Genomic DNA, 15,335 nt, shown 5'->3' on the forward strand with positions numbered 1-15,335 from the left:
TGAACTTCAAAGCCTTATATCTTTTTTTTGGTACGGCTGAGCTTTTTGAGATTGAACAATATGATAGATTGCTTACTTAAAAATGTATATTCCAAATATGAATAAGATTGTAAATAGACTGAAAATCTCAATAACTACCTTAAAATTGTGTTATATATATATATATTATATCGTTTCCCTAATTATTTATTATATTAATAATACTTTTTGTGTTTCATGTATGCATCTTATTCTTCATTGTAGATTCAGGTAAGATGTTTTTTTTTTATTTATTAATCTCTAGTCTCTCTTGTTCATTTATTGCTGAAAGATATATCACCTTTGACGATGATTTTAGGAGGGTGAACAAACCAATTCACTAAAATGCTACTGGCGGCATCTTTCTGCAGTGGGTACTGGATGTCTCTCGTTGTTCGTATTTGATATGTGCGAACGCGGTGTGCAACTGAGAAATCCGTTCTTTTCAATTTGGGTCACTGATATCGGAACAAAATTGGCAGTATCCTTTGTTTAAACAGTTTTACAGTCTTTTATTGTCTTTAAGACTCTTGAATAGTCGCCGCAGTTCTCTTTTAAGAACGTTAAAGAGAACTTTTCAAAACAATCAACAACTTCGTCAACAGATAGATTTCCTTAAGATACACAATAGTTGTCCTTCATCATCTTGGCTGGCGTATGTGCCGGAGTGTACTTGTTGTTTTTGTGTTATATGATATGGAAAGTGTTTATGAATATCAGCGCGAAAAGAGCGGCTTTGCCTAGCATGAGCTCGGCACGACGTCTACATTACGAAGGAGTTATTTACCGTTTCAAATTCTTGATGATAGCCACGTTATTGTGCGCGTCGTTGACTGTTATTGGCTTTATTTTAGGACAGGTAAAAGAGTTAAAGAATATTTTTGACTGTGTATAAACTCGCCTATATATAACATTTCATTGTTTTTTCGCGATATAGGTTGCGGAAGGTCAGTGGAAGTGGGACGAAGATCTGCAGTTGGAAATGACATCTGCCTTCTTCACTGGCGTATACGGAATGTGGAATATTTACATAATCGCTTTGTTATGTCTATATGCTCCTTCGCACAAGCAATGGCCAATTGAACCTTCTGGTAAGAATCTGGAAATATGATGCATGTTTTTACAATGCAAAATTTCTCAAAAGATTAATTAGAGATTTATTTCTTGTTGTTAACTAAAGATTATTTCTTGTTACATTAGTGATATATATTATTTTACTCCAAAAATATTACATCCGCGTTTAACTTTTTTTATACCTTTATTGTTAGCTTAGTTTAATTTTAGTTAAAAAATTAAATTTTTAGAGTAGAAATTAATGAAATTGTTTTTTATAATTAATTTTATACTAATGAATAAAACACAACGTATTTTACCTTTTTTTTTTAGAAAACAGTGTTAGCGAAGACATCGAATTTTCTCCTTTGCCAACTGATCCTAACGAAATGTTATCTCTAACTTCATTCGCGCGTAAAGCTACAGTAGATTGAAGTATATTTCTGTTTATGTACATTTGTAAGAAGCGGGAGGTTCAGACTCAAGCTTATTATGTACTTAATTATAAGTAGAAATTCGCAACGACTGTACTTAGGTTTTTCCAGTATTTATTACGGTCACAGTGACTGATATTATTTATTAGGATCATCATTAACTGATACTCATAACAATTTTATATACCAAATTCAATTATTTATTGCTTTTAGTGATGTTCGGACGTACACACCTGTTTGTAGTATTTTTTTACATTTTTAATGAAGTTTTTTACATTTTTACATTTTTAGGGAAGTATTACATTTTAAGGAAGTAAATCATTTCATCTCATCATATTTATATCTATCACTTATGCACAAATTGTGGATATATTAAGTATTTTAAACTATATTTGAATATATACACTTTTAAACGTGTAAAACAAGTGACAATCAAACATTTTAGACGAGATGAAATGAGCTTTTATATATTGAACAGCTGACGTTAACCTGATATTAACCCTGATATACACACTGGAATCTTTAAGAACTCAGCTACTGTCATAGTAAAATGACGTTTTTTTTTTTCGAATCGAATTGAAAAAAAGAATTCATATGTTTTGACACACGTTTTTCTTATACGCATGATTGTGTATAATTCTGAGTGCATGAGATGTATTGTTTAGTTCCACCTGCTATCGATTGAAAAACAATTAATCATAATATGTTAAATTTCTCGAGCACTATGATGAAAAAACTAGCTGAGTTCTTCAATATATTCTAATGAGAAATAAGTCAACTTTTCGACGGCTCGCGGACTCTAAATATTCATATGCCTGAGAAAAATAAGTGTGTATATCTAGGATTAATCTAGAATTGTGATTTTATACAAATTTATTTCTACAGATTTTTTTTATACATGTGCAGACCATCAAGTTGAACTAATTAATACAGAGCTTATGCTACTGGTAATTTGTTAACAATCTTCCTTAATCGCGTATTTAGGTTTTCTTTCGGATTCTATGTCTTTTCCTCTTCTCCGATCTTTTCTTTTCCCGGGCTATTTTTTCCTTTTCTTCATCTTTGTCCTTTTTAAGAATTCGTTTTTGGCATTTTTGTTTATATATAAGATTAAAACATTTGTACATTTTATAAAAAATAAAAACAAACAACAGGTCTTCATAGAAGCAATATGATATCATCTTTTTGAAGTAAGGTTTTTCGATATATCGTCACTCCCTACGTATAATTACATAAGTGTCACATATGGAATTTTCAGTTTATTGCATAGTGACACTCAGAAAGTCATGTTCTTTGTGGTCACCAAGTATTAAAAAAAAATATTCATAAGTATGGTAAAAATTTAAAACCAAAAGATCCCTTAACTAGGGGAACTATATGAAGCTTCAAACTTTTAAACTGCTCTCCTCTAAAATTTGCGTTTTGGAGTTACGGGATTATACGTAGGGAGTGACGATATAATGTTGCAGTCATTTTAAATGATAACGTCAGAAGCGATAAAATATACACGACTATAAAATTTATACGCAAAATTGAGTCAAAACATGTGCTTATTTAAAAGCACTAACATTGATCACGTTCAGCAGAACTCAGCGCTTAGTAAGCGTTTTGTAATTAATATAATCGGCATACACTTTCACATTTGCAATAGATCTACCAAAAAAATTAATCAATCACAGTCATCATCACAGTGCGTGGCCGCTGATTTCGTGTGTTCTTTAATGAGCATATGTTTCTATTTGATTTTATTGTTATTGAACCAAAAGAAGAGTAGATTATCACGTATATGTTTCTACCTTATTAGATCTAGAATTATTAAATATTTTGCGTGACTAGCGATATTTATTTTCTACTTATACATATTTGAAATACGTGCAGACTCTACGAACGTAATGCATAAATATCCAAAGATAAAGAAAGTTACATAAAATATTTAGTGACTCTTCAATCTAGTAAAAAATGAAAGCACATATGAGAAAGTCTATACATGTTTTACAAATGTGATCTTCACAATGCAAGCGAAAGAGGATAAGATTATACAAAAATTATCTTTTATTTTAACATAAGTTGCACTAATTTTATGTTTTATATTTTTACACATATATTTAGACATGTATTTTCTAGCTTCTGATGTCGTCATTGGCCGTGTTCAGCAAAACGGAATGCTTAGTAAGCGTTTTCTGGTTATTGTTTGTCTTATATACTTTCACAGTTACAATAGATCTAGAGGAATAGACCAATCACAGACAATAAGTACCTACAAAATGCTGAACACGACCGTAAATGGCTGCGGCGAGTATCGAAAAGCCTTAACAAAGATGATTTAGCCATTAGCATGAGAGCCGGAGTTTAATTGCTTTACTTAATTAATGAGTCTTAAATTATATCGAAAATATGTTTAGAATATTTCAACATTCCATACTTTTGTTGCAAAACTATTAGATTTTACATATAATATATAATATATATATAATAATACGCGTATACTATTATATGTATAGATATATATATATATGTACTAATTCAAGTAATCAATAACATAACAAATCAATTTAGACGATATCAAACATTTTTACAAATATATTCTTATTGCTCGTCGCATATATTAATTGTAAGAGACACGAGGGAAGTAATTACTCTTACTTCACTTTTCTGATCGGAAAAAACCTCGTGCATCTTATTGTTATACATATCATTACTGGGCATTCATCTATTATTTATTACACGTAATACGTTCAATTATAATTGATATCAATGTATTTAATTGAGATTGGTATCAATATATTTGATTAATATTGGTGTAATTAATCATAATAGTATTAAACGCCAGTATTCATTGTTTACCGCGGCGAACACGGTTTGCAAACAAAAGTTTCGTGGGGAAAGTATGTGTGCTAACTTACTGCCATGTAATAATGTGTCCCTTTTCTCCCTTTTTCTATCTCTGTATACTTGTCTCTATTACATATGTATTTATACATCATACACACAAAAAAAGTATTACGTAAGTCTTTCGTTTTAGATGTGCTGCGAATATATATATACTAGGCATAGACATTTTTATATAATTAAACTATATCAAAACTTGTTTAATAACATTTTACAAATAATTGTATTTAAAAACGTAATATACAGAGTTACTTAAAATGTAGTACTTATATATACACGTATGCGCGACAGATATGAGAAGACCATGAAACAGTAGTTCAATAAGTAACGTGCAATAATGTTTCTCCATTTGTCGAACTTAATGTTAGAAATAATCACACGTTAATAGTGTAGTGATATTTCCATTAAGCACACACGTATACAAATACACTCACAAAAGTAGAATTTAATTATTTTTTAATAAGTTATCAGTTGGTAGTGTTCCTCTTGTATAGCCATTTAAGTAGATTTTTAATGATTCTGTCAATAATTTGTGAACGTATATCAGTGAGAGATGTGAGAATATCAATGAGACGAAAACGTTTTTATTGTTATGGTCTCTAAAATCGAACTATTATTATATTTTACCGTTTATAATTTATATTTTTGTAAGCGATTGTGTCTCCGTTGTGACTTAACATTGTATTACACATCATATTATATTAATCAAAACATCTTTACATAATTTTAATAATTTTTATACATTTTTTTTACAAATAAATTGATCTGTTGTGGCTATTTTTGCATTTTATGACACGTGATAAATATGTGTACGTATGAATCAATATAAAGTATTAAATTAGCATAACCGAGATGTGTGATATGCGATTTGAACATGTATTTCAAATTGTCAATTCCTTCAAATTCTTCCGCTTTAGATTAATAAAGATGGCGACGCAATTAGTTCGAGTATCGGCCGCTTGAGCGTCGCTCGAGTTTCCCAGCACGTAACGCGCACGCGTCATCGTGCGCATGCTTCGAACAGACGCCGCTGTCGTCGCTCGAGGCCAGAAAGCAGTTCAGTTTGCAAGCGACGAGAACGGAATCAGATGGTGGCGAAGATCGCGGATTGACAGGTCGTGGGGTGCACGAGAGAGAGAGAGAGAGGAGAGAGGAGAGAAAGAACAGGCGTTTACGCGACAGTGGTTGACATAGGCTCTCTCTCTGGCAGGAGGACGGAACAGTTTTTTTCCATGTGTGTATGCGCACGCGAACGACAGATAGAAAGCGAGAGAGAGAAAGAGAAAGAGAGAGACAGTTAGCAAGACTGGAAAAGCGATAGGAACGTAGAGAGCGAGTGAGAGAAACGCGGCGGTCGACGAATGCGATTTGCTCCTTGTAATCGCTGACGAGATGATCTAGCTTTTTGACACGCAAAAGGTTAGCGACGATGATGATGACGATAACGGAGATGCGCACGGAGCAGAAGGAGATCGCTCTCGTTTGACAGTGATCTCTTTCTTCATTCGGGAGAGCGAGAGAAAGAGAGAGAGAGACGGATGTCGCTCGTTTCGGAGCTTGACACACGTACATACACAATCGCACATTCAAAAACGAACGAGAATAACGAAGAAAGGAAGGAAGGAAGGAAGAAAAGGAAGGAAGAACGAAACGCAGGCGAGTAGTCGACAGTGTTTCACTTCTTCCTCTCCTCCTCGGTCAGATCACTCCACGTCGCGTCGAGTCGCAGATAATCGCGTCTCCCGTCGTTTCTCGTCCTTTTCGGTTTAGGACAGAGAATCACCACGGGGATCCGGTCGATCGACCGGTCGATTATCGTGTGCTCGTAATTGCTGTCTTTGTTTTTTTTTCCTTTCTTCCGTCTCGTGCGCGACGAGAGACGTTCCGTGTGTGCGTTCTGTCCGTCTTTGTCTCCCTCCCTTCCTCCCCTACCCATCTCTCATTCTCTCTCTCGCTCACTCTTACCCGAGCGCGTTCCCGCCCCCCCTCCCCTTTATTCTCGCTCGCTGACTCTCGCTCTTTCTCTCTCGCCCGCTCGGTCGTTCGGTGTGTGCTGAATATAACGCTCGGTTTACATGTCGTGTCGGGGACAGAGGAGAGTGTGCGTTTCGCCGCAGTGTTGAAGTAAAGCGAGGGCTGTTCAATCGGGTTTTCTTCTCTCTCACGCGCGCAAGGAAAGCAAAACAAAAAAAAAAAAAAAACACCAGCGAGGAGCTGTCTAGAGAGCCCTCCCGGGGCACGACGAACTGTCTGTCGAGCTCAGCTGATCCACGCGCACCAAGAAGTAGGAGGAAGAGGTAGGAGAGGAGAAAGGAGGCAGCGGACGCCACCAGCCAGCAGCGGCGCTGTGGGACGCAAAAAAAAAAAAAAAAAAAAGGGGTTCCTCTGCCGAACTTCCAGCGCAGCGACTCGATCGAGCAGCACCGATAAAACATGTCGTCCCCCAGCGCAGGCAAACGTCGTATGGACACGGATGTTATCAAACTGTATCCTTGAAGCTGTTTTAAAAAAGCCCCTTCTTCGCCGTCCGATAAGTACCTGTGCCAATCCTATCTATATGTATTTGCGTAGTAGTGGCGCACGTGTGAGAGCGAAGCGCGATTACAATGCGCCCTCCTCCTTGCACGCGCGTATCTGTGTGTGTGTGTGTGTATCTGTGTGTGTTTGTGCGTGTGTCTGTACAAAGTGTTGAGAACTGGACAAACAAACTTCACTTGCTGATGATCCTTTGATCCACTACTCAAAATCGGATAAACGTTATTTTTTATACCTTCTTAGAGTCTCGAGTATGAAATACTTGGATTATCAGCATGTTTGGCAGAAATGTGTTTTAGAGTCTCTCGTGTGTACGTGAAGAGAAAACTTTTACGATCTGTCTTACTCGAGTATATAAATTGAATTATAACGTACATCTGGCGAGATCAATTTAAAACGCAAAACGTGCGCGACGTTTTCAATCGTCGAAGGTGAACGAAAGGATCTTTCAAATTTTCGGCGAATTTTGTTTACTCACAACGTGCAACTGCTCTCGCGACGATTTGAATAATTCCCTTTCCCCATACTCTGTGTGTGTGATGTAAGCGTGTGCGTGCAACACGCGTGTGACAAAGGGAGAATCGCTGGTTCGCTTTTCTTTTTTCGCGACCGCAGGATCGATTATCGCCGGCGAGATAAAGAACGCTCTCTTAGAAAGACGCGATAATAAACGACGTTCGCGTTCTTCTCGCACGGCCATCGGGGCGAGGACATTTAATCCGTCGTCATCGACGTTTGGGCACAGCTGTTTTTAACCAGCTGACACCTAGGCGCTTGCGCGTGTACGCGCGTAGACACATACATGATCGAACCGCGTGCGTGTGTCTTTTCTTCTCGTCGCGCTCGCTCGCACGCACGCACGTACGCACGCACGCTATAACGCAACCGCGTTCGTTCGAGCCTCGGTGCTGCTCCTTTTGTTTTCCCTTCCTCTCTCTCGCGCTCGCTCACCGCTCCACGCGCTCTCCGTCCAACACCCGCTTTCAGAGATATTCGCGCGCACCTGCCCCGTTATTTGCGCTCGCGAAATAATCCCGCGAGTCGCGCCGTCGCTAAAACACTCGAGCTATGACGTTGCTTAACGGTCGTTTCGTTCAAATAACTTCTCGTTTTGTTCGAGAACCTTCTCGAAGAAAAGGGAGACGAAGGAAATGAGACAATGGTTTCTCATTACGTATTCCTGTGAACCTCTGGATTTCCAAATTGCTTCAAGCCCGATCGTGACACTAAAAATAACAGCAGAACAGGCTTTTCAAAGAATTCGGACGGAAAACCAAAAAAAAAAAAAAAGAAAAACTAACCATTATTATTAACCTAACCATTATTCTGCATTCGAAAACTTTTCCCGAGATCCTTTGGTAGAGTCCTGTGTGATTCTCTATCGTTAACAATACGTGATAAATTTAAACTATCTGCAAAACCTGTCGTGGAAGGATAACAGCTCGCTGTTAGTTTTAATGCAGTATGTATTGTTGCAATAAAATCTCACAGAACTCTGGAGGATCCGGGCCAAAGTTTTTGAAAGCAGAGGAAAAGGTCGTAAGTATGGTTTTCTCTTTCGTGCGAGTTTTTTGAGAAGAAGCCTGTCCTGCTGCTATTTTCAGTGTCACGATAGGATCAGGTTTAATGGAGATTCAGAAGTTTTTGAATACGCAATGACGGACCATTGCGTTTTCTTTTTTGTTTTTTTTTCTCTCGAGAAGATTCCGAGAGCCTGTTCTGCTGCTATTTCTATTCCGCGGCTGCAAGAGACAAAGAGAAATACGGAAAGAGAGAGAGAGCGCGGGCGCGGGCGCGAGAAAGCGTTAATTGAGACGTCACATAACTTCGCGGTATATTTGAAGCGAGAGCGAACGAAAGGTCTCGAGCACACACGCGTGTAAAAACAAAAGGCGTACGATTTCGCGTTGACGCAAGAACGGATCGGTCGGTGTAGGTGCGACTGAGGGTAAAACACTCAATGATTGGCACTTTAAATGCAATGATTGGCACTTTAAAGATCTGTCAATTTTTTTTTTTTTTTTTTTTTTAATGCCAATTGAAGGACTCTAAAAAATGTTGCCGTAAAAAATTGAAATTAACCTACTGTAATGTCAAATAAAAAAATTGATCATAGACAAAGATTGTTGGAAACTAGAAAAAAAGCACCGAGTGTCTAATCATTGGAGGGGTGCTGCTAACCATAGGTTTGGTTACCCTGTTTCGTCATGCGACGCGGCGAAAAACGTGACGAGTCGTTTTCAGACTGTCGAAGGTCAGTTACAATCGGCGTTCTCCGTTAATTTCGTCGCGACAATCGCAGCGCAATTACAGCGATGAGCGATCAAGAATTCCGATCGTGCACTTGAAGTTGTAACCGAATCACGCGCGAATCGAAGCATCACTTTCATCGATGCTCGAAATCCGTCGCTCAGAATTAAAAAATTAGATTTTTCTCGTGTGTGTCACCGTGTGCGCAACTATAAACGAAGAGTTTAATAGATAAAATTGACTCAAATGACGCGCTTCTTTCTCCTCGCAAGGAGCGCGAGATCGTCGAGTGCGATGCGCTCGATAGATAACGCGCGCACTTTGCAGAGAGGTAAGGAAGAAAATTTAATTATCGCCGCAACGACGATGTCGGGCTAATCGACGTTTAAACTTTGTAATCTCGCGCGCGCGATACGCTTCTCTCCCGCTTGCACCAAAGTGCGAAGCGACATTTGGTTCACCTTCTGTGTGTTGTAGAATGTCTCGTACGCGAGCGATAACACAGAGTGGTAGATTCTTTCTCTGTCTAAAAAGCGCGATAAATGCAGATCCGAGTTCGAAGGTTGCTCTTCGCGATGCTTCGAGGAATGTTATATAGAACCGCGAGAACAGACGGTTCTGAGGGAGATAGAGAGAGAGAAGAGAGAAGTGCACGCGGACGAAACACGAATCGATACTTGCCTTCCCCGCCGTTCCCCGATGATGAGAAATACATCGTGCGTTTAATTATCGGGCAGAATTATCTCGCGGGACAGCTCGGGCAAGCGAGCAAAGCTAACAACGTTTACACGGTGCATGTGCCGATATTATCGAGATATATGACGAGATATAGTCGTAAAGAAACAGTCGAAAGAAAATAACGCTATACGCTCCTAGAAAGAAATAAAGGCAAAGAGAGCATTGAGTGTTAAAATTCTAACGAGAAATAAGTAACTTCACCCCGAAAAGAAATATAACTCTCAAACACGAATAAACCGAACTGAACTTGAACCGAAAACAAATATAACTCTCTCTTTCTCTCTCTCTCTCTCTCTTTCCGTATTTATTTTTAAAGGAGACAATTTTCCAATCTCTCTCGACGAGACAGAACTGTGCGTTACGTACAGAATATACATATATGTATATATTATAATTTACGCGAGTTCCTCCTAATCCCTTATTTTCAAAATCTATTTTTCGCCTCGTGACTCGCGTCGCAACCGCAGAGAAATTTACGACTCTTCTCAGCGATAAGCGAAAGTCAAAGTTTCGAGAGAGAGACTGTGTCCCTCATTCTCAGTCGCACGATGTTGTGACTCGTGACACAAACAACACACACACACACACACACACGGCAGCATTCGGTCGCTTCTTGGCTCGTCCCAGAGCTAGACTTCGCGAAATGCCGAGGCGGGTCCGTACTTCTCGTCGTTCGAGGCGTGAAACGCGCAACAGCATCGAGATTATTCTCGTACACGTGTGCGCGTATACGAACGCGCGCGGAATGCACGATGTGCGCATACCTTTAATCGACGCGTGTAGGTAGGTATCGCACCTTCGTCGTCGCGCGCCTAATTTTACCATAATATCGCACGGTATCTCTGTAACAGGTGTGGTATCGCCGCCCGAATTTCTGACAATCTGAATTTGCTCGCGCCCCGCGTGCTCGCAGAGCTCGTTAATCCTCTCCCTACGGCGATTTACGTTCGCTTTATCGAGGTTAAAACGCGGTTTATAAGCGAGAAATGTGGCTCGCGACATCGTTACCGATATATGTTTTCTGAATTTTTCTTATTTTTGTTTACGACAACGCGGTTGATGATACGTCGCTGCAGGCAAAAGTATTTTTTCGGTTTGCTCCGACTGACGATCTCGAAGTTATCGCCCGCAAATCGTTCGCAATATCTTCGACGAATATATACACGTAGTGAGTCACTGGAAATTACCGTCGAAGTACACGTGGTAGCGATATATTATAACTCTGATATCTTAATCTAAAATTTTTGCTAAAAAGTTACGATAAAATCACGTTTTTACACACACACACACACACACAGTTGAATCTTTTTATTTCTCTCTTTTTTTTCAAGGAATAATAGATAAAAATTGTGATCAATGTTGTTTGAAATATTTCAATTAATTTCAAAAAGGAAAGTTTTAATAGTTTGTTGTCCACAGAGGAAAACAAACTGTCGCGAAGCGCGTATTAACGTTTTTTTTTTCGAGAAAAAAATTCGAAATTAAGAAACATTGGCTTCTTATCGAAAAGAGGGCAGTGTCCCAAAATACATTCTAATTACTGATAATTATTTATCGCGATAACAAAGAAGGACGACACGAACGAATCGCGCTTGTGTGAACAAACAATATATACATACGTTGCAAACAAAGTATATTTAAACGTTCCGCTCGACATCCGTAGTAACTGTAAAGCGAGTGAAAGTGACAACGTATGTATGTATGTATGTATACAAGGTTTCACAATATTTTTGGATTTAGCTGGATCGTGACGCTCGACGTCTAAGTCGCCGCGATATCTCCACTTCGGGACGAGCGGAGATCCAAACTCGCTTCAACCCGACCTTAACACGCGCGATATCTCGTATTTCGCGAATTGTGCAACGCGCACGAACTGCGCGATACGCTATTCAAATGAGTCGCGGTGCGTTGTCAAAGCCGACAACGCACCGCGAACTAATTTTCAAGCCTCGTAAAAATCAAAACAACTTGTCTCGGTCATTTTCTTCTTTACATTGTTTTTGTATTAAGCGAAATCGGTTTTTTTGAAATCTATTTTTAAGAAGTCTATTCACAATACGCGAGTGTTAGCTACGCGTATTATAATAATAATTGACGTGTCATCCTGGATATATCTTCTTTTCGCGCGAAGTACTTTTTTTCTCGTCTCGCGCGATATCGATCACCGCAGTGTTGAAGCCGCGCATTAATGTTGCAAGTACCCCAGTGAGCGAAACAAATTGGATGCGTTTGCGCGTTTGTTCCGCTAGACGTGCGCGTTTTAGAGTTTCTGGAAAGTCTTTCGTTCTTCGCACGACCGACGCGCGGTGTATTTAGTCATCATCGTAGCGGCGACCGAGTTTATTTTGAGCCCGCTCGCTGCCATACTCGTTTGCTATCACGCGCCGATTTTCACTGTTTCGTCATCACTTGTCTTCTAGAAAGAGATAGAGATAGAGAGAGAGAAAGAGAGAGAGATAGAGAAAATTCCTGCTATTTTCCTATCATTATTCCGTGCGTTTTACGCTTTTATGACGAATTATGTTATCGCGCAGTTAAACAATTGTTTTTTTTTCTTTCACAATAGATGGTCGCATTCCCGATTGAATCACGTTTTGATAGCGATCATTAAAATTCAATATAAAACAATATTGAATTTGAAATAAATTCATATTGAAGCAACAAATACATGATATACTTACATTTGTGAAAATTGCTTCGTTTACAATGGCTTTGCATCGCGTGGCTGTATCGTCGTGTGCGCCTACTACACACGTACGTATACAGACGCACAAAACGTTTATTACACCAAGCCCACGTGTGTCTCTACACCTGGAAATAATTCCGTCTAAATTTCTAAAACGCCGTGGAATGAAGGGCTCTAGACGGAGCGAATTGCCGTCTATAAATTGTTTTTGTCGCAGAAGCCTTTATACGGGCGCGTCGCGATATTCTGTTTTTTTTTTTTTTTGCTGCGTTTTTTTCTCCGCGGCGCGCGAGCATCGACGCATGTGGAAAACGCGGCGGCGGCGGCCCACTTCGCGCGGTAAATTCGTCCACGTCGGCGCTACCTTTAAACATGCATGTATAGATCCTCGACTGAATTACAGAAAGTTTCGCGGTGCAATTCCCGCGGATTTGTAACGACGAGCGAGCGAGCGAGCGAGCGAGCCACGCGTGTGCGCTCTTTGTTCCGGGCTCTTCCTCCTCCCGTCGTCTCGCCGCTTGCTCGCCAGCTGATCGACCTTATACCACGCCGCCTCTCCCACCGTCGTTGTCGTCACCGTCGCGTTTTCTGTCTTTCGCTTCTCCCATTTGTGCATGCGAACTACGTAGAGTCGATTCATTCCGCAAAAGCCATGATACTCCAAACAACGGAGGAGGGAGGGAAGGGAGAATGGACCTTGCGTGCCGTCGCCGCGCGTTTCGCTTCTCTTTCGTGCGTGACTGCGTGGGAGAGAAAAGCCCCGATTGCTTTATTACTTTTATCCACGGGTACGTCTTAAATATTTTCGAAGGACGCGCTCACGTGGAAAAACACAAGTTTGTTCTCCTTTGGGAAAAATTCCTCGGACCAAATTACGGAATTCCTCTCTCTTTCTCTCAGTGTTCAAAATTCAATAAAGAAAAGTTCGGTTAACTAAACTTCTCGAGAAAGAGGAGAAAATTTTTGAAATTCTCGGAGATTTTGTTCCACTTGTGAATCCTTAAGCCCGTTTTAACTTCTACTTACAATTAAATTCTATCTTACGAAGTATATTTATAGCGCACGCAACAAGAAATAGCAAATCTTTTTTTCTCCAATGAAGAAAACAACGATTTCTCGCAGAAATCCCGTCGCGACGAGACAAAGATGCTTAGATCATCAATGAGTCGCTACGAATGCGATCTCTCACGATGACGGAAACGATCGTTCCGTAAACGGAGCACGACTTTTTTTTTTTTTTTTGTTACACGTTTGTATTCGATCTCCGACGTCCGAGTCCTTTCGTGCGAGTGGCATCTAATTATAGATAATTAGAAGTAATTAGACGCGTCTTTCTTTCTCCCGTGCGCGCGCGCGTTTTCGTGGGAAGCGGTCCGGGAAAATGGACGTGCGCGCGGGCACCGCACAGAACTCCGAGCTGATGTTGTTACGCCTTTGTATTCGACAGAATGCGCAATACGCGCGCGACGTACATAATTGAGGATGCGGGGTCTTTATTAGAGATGAGTTTCTCGCTTTCTCTCCTTCCTCGCGCGGATGGTCGAAGTGGCACGCCGGAGCCACGCTTTACGGGATTATCGCTTGTGTGTTGCGCAATACTTTATTTGTCGTATGAGCACACGACAACGAGTTAACCGTCTCTTTTGAAGCTTTGCATCATATTTGTCAGAATCTTTTTTCTTTATTTAGCGCGCGCGCGCGCGCACGTCATCGCTCTCTTCTTTTTCAACAAAGATCGTGAAGTGTAACGAGAGTCAATTTTATTTAATGAATTGTTTTAACGCGCTGTTTTACCGAAGCAGCTTCGGTAAAAAAAGATATCTCTAGCATTTAAATGATAATAATAAAAAGCTGAAGTTTTTTCATCGAGTTCGACAAGAGTACAAAATAAATAATACATATTTGTATTTGCACACGCGGAATGTGTGTCCCAAATGTTTCGTCGTTATATAATATATTGTTCTAATTACAATTTATCTCTAATAGCTAATTAAGTCTATTATATTATCTTGTTTACCGCATTCTAGACTTACTCCGCCAATAATCGCGCTCTCGCAAATCGATATTTCGATGCCGTCGAAGTGGAATAATTCCGGAAGCCATTGATGCGCGACGCCGCGAAACGATCCGCGGTTCCTCGGATTCGTCGTTCTATTATCGGCTCGGAATCACGGTTTATAACATTTCGATTGAACACGAAAGCTGCGGGAAAATCGTTTCGAGCGAATTGTAATCGATCGCGACATTGGTAATGCAAATCGCTCAGATCCATAGCTTTCGTGAATAATGCGATGCGCACATCGGTATGTAGTTTCCTTGCGTATCTACAATGCTAAAATCAGTTTATCAATTATGCGGTAATTAACGAGATTCTCGACCGAGCGCGAGATAGAGAAAGAGAGAGGAGAGGAGAGGGAGAGAGAGAGAGAGAGAGAAGGAGAAATCGTTAACGGGCTCGTCATCGTAATGGCCTTCGTACTTGTGAGTATTGCGCTGTGTGTTTTGGGTGTGTGCGCGCACGAGCGTAGCGAACATACGTTCGTACGTTATTATCACAGCACATTTTCACCGCGTATATACAGGGTGCGGCGCCAAAATCCGGACAAATTATAGATGTTTTTCTAAATATGTTTTATTGCTACAATGAAAAGATTTACAAAATTTGTTTAGCTCCATTGTTTGTAAGGCCATAAATAATATATTCACTCAATATATCCCCCGCTTGCTTGAAT

The 15,335-nt window shown here is 39.9% G+C and overlaps 2 protein-coding genes across 4 annotated transcripts in view; both read left to right on the forward strand.

The window, feature by feature from the left end:
- Positions 1-2,566, forward strand: part of LOC109860487 (protein wntless) — a 4,917-nt gene extending 2,351 nt beyond the window's left edge. Inside the window, exons 8-12 of the mRNA XM_020439591.1 lie at positions 244-249; positions 338-499; positions 650-877; positions 956-1,109; positions 1,405-2,566. Of these exons, the coding sequence (XP_020295180.1) occupies positions 244-249; positions 338-499; positions 650-877; positions 956-1,109; positions 1,405-1,505 (651 nt within the window). The 3' untranslated portion in view covers positions 1,506-2,566. The remainder of the gene's footprint in view (positions 1-243; positions 250-337; positions 500-649; positions 878-955; positions 1,110-1,404) is intronic.
- A 2,916-nt stretch (positions 2,567-5,482) lies between these two features.
- LOC109860492 (ubiquitin-conjugating enzyme E2 H) overlaps positions 5,483-15,335 on the forward strand; it is a 58,368-nt gene continuing 48,515 nt past the window's right edge. The window contains exons 1-2 of one of the 3 annotated variants that reach the window (XM_020439599.1): positions 5,483-5,509; positions 6,488-6,880. In XM_020439599.1, the coding sequence (XP_020295188.1) occupies positions 6,828-6,880 (53 nt within the window). In that variant the 5' untranslated portion in view covers positions 5,483-5,509; positions 6,488-6,827. The other 2 variants (XM_020439597.1, XM_020439598.1) reach the window with 2 other exon arrangements.

The sequence above is a fragment of the Pseudomyrmex gracilis genome, unplaced genomic scaffold (assembly GCF_002006095.1).
Source record: "Pseudomyrmex gracilis isolate BER0280 unplaced genomic scaffold, ASM200609v1 scaffold_399, whole genome shotgun sequence".
NCBI classification, from domain to species: Eukaryota; Metazoa; Arthropoda; class Insecta; order Hymenoptera; family Formicidae; genus Pseudomyrmex; species Pseudomyrmex gracilis.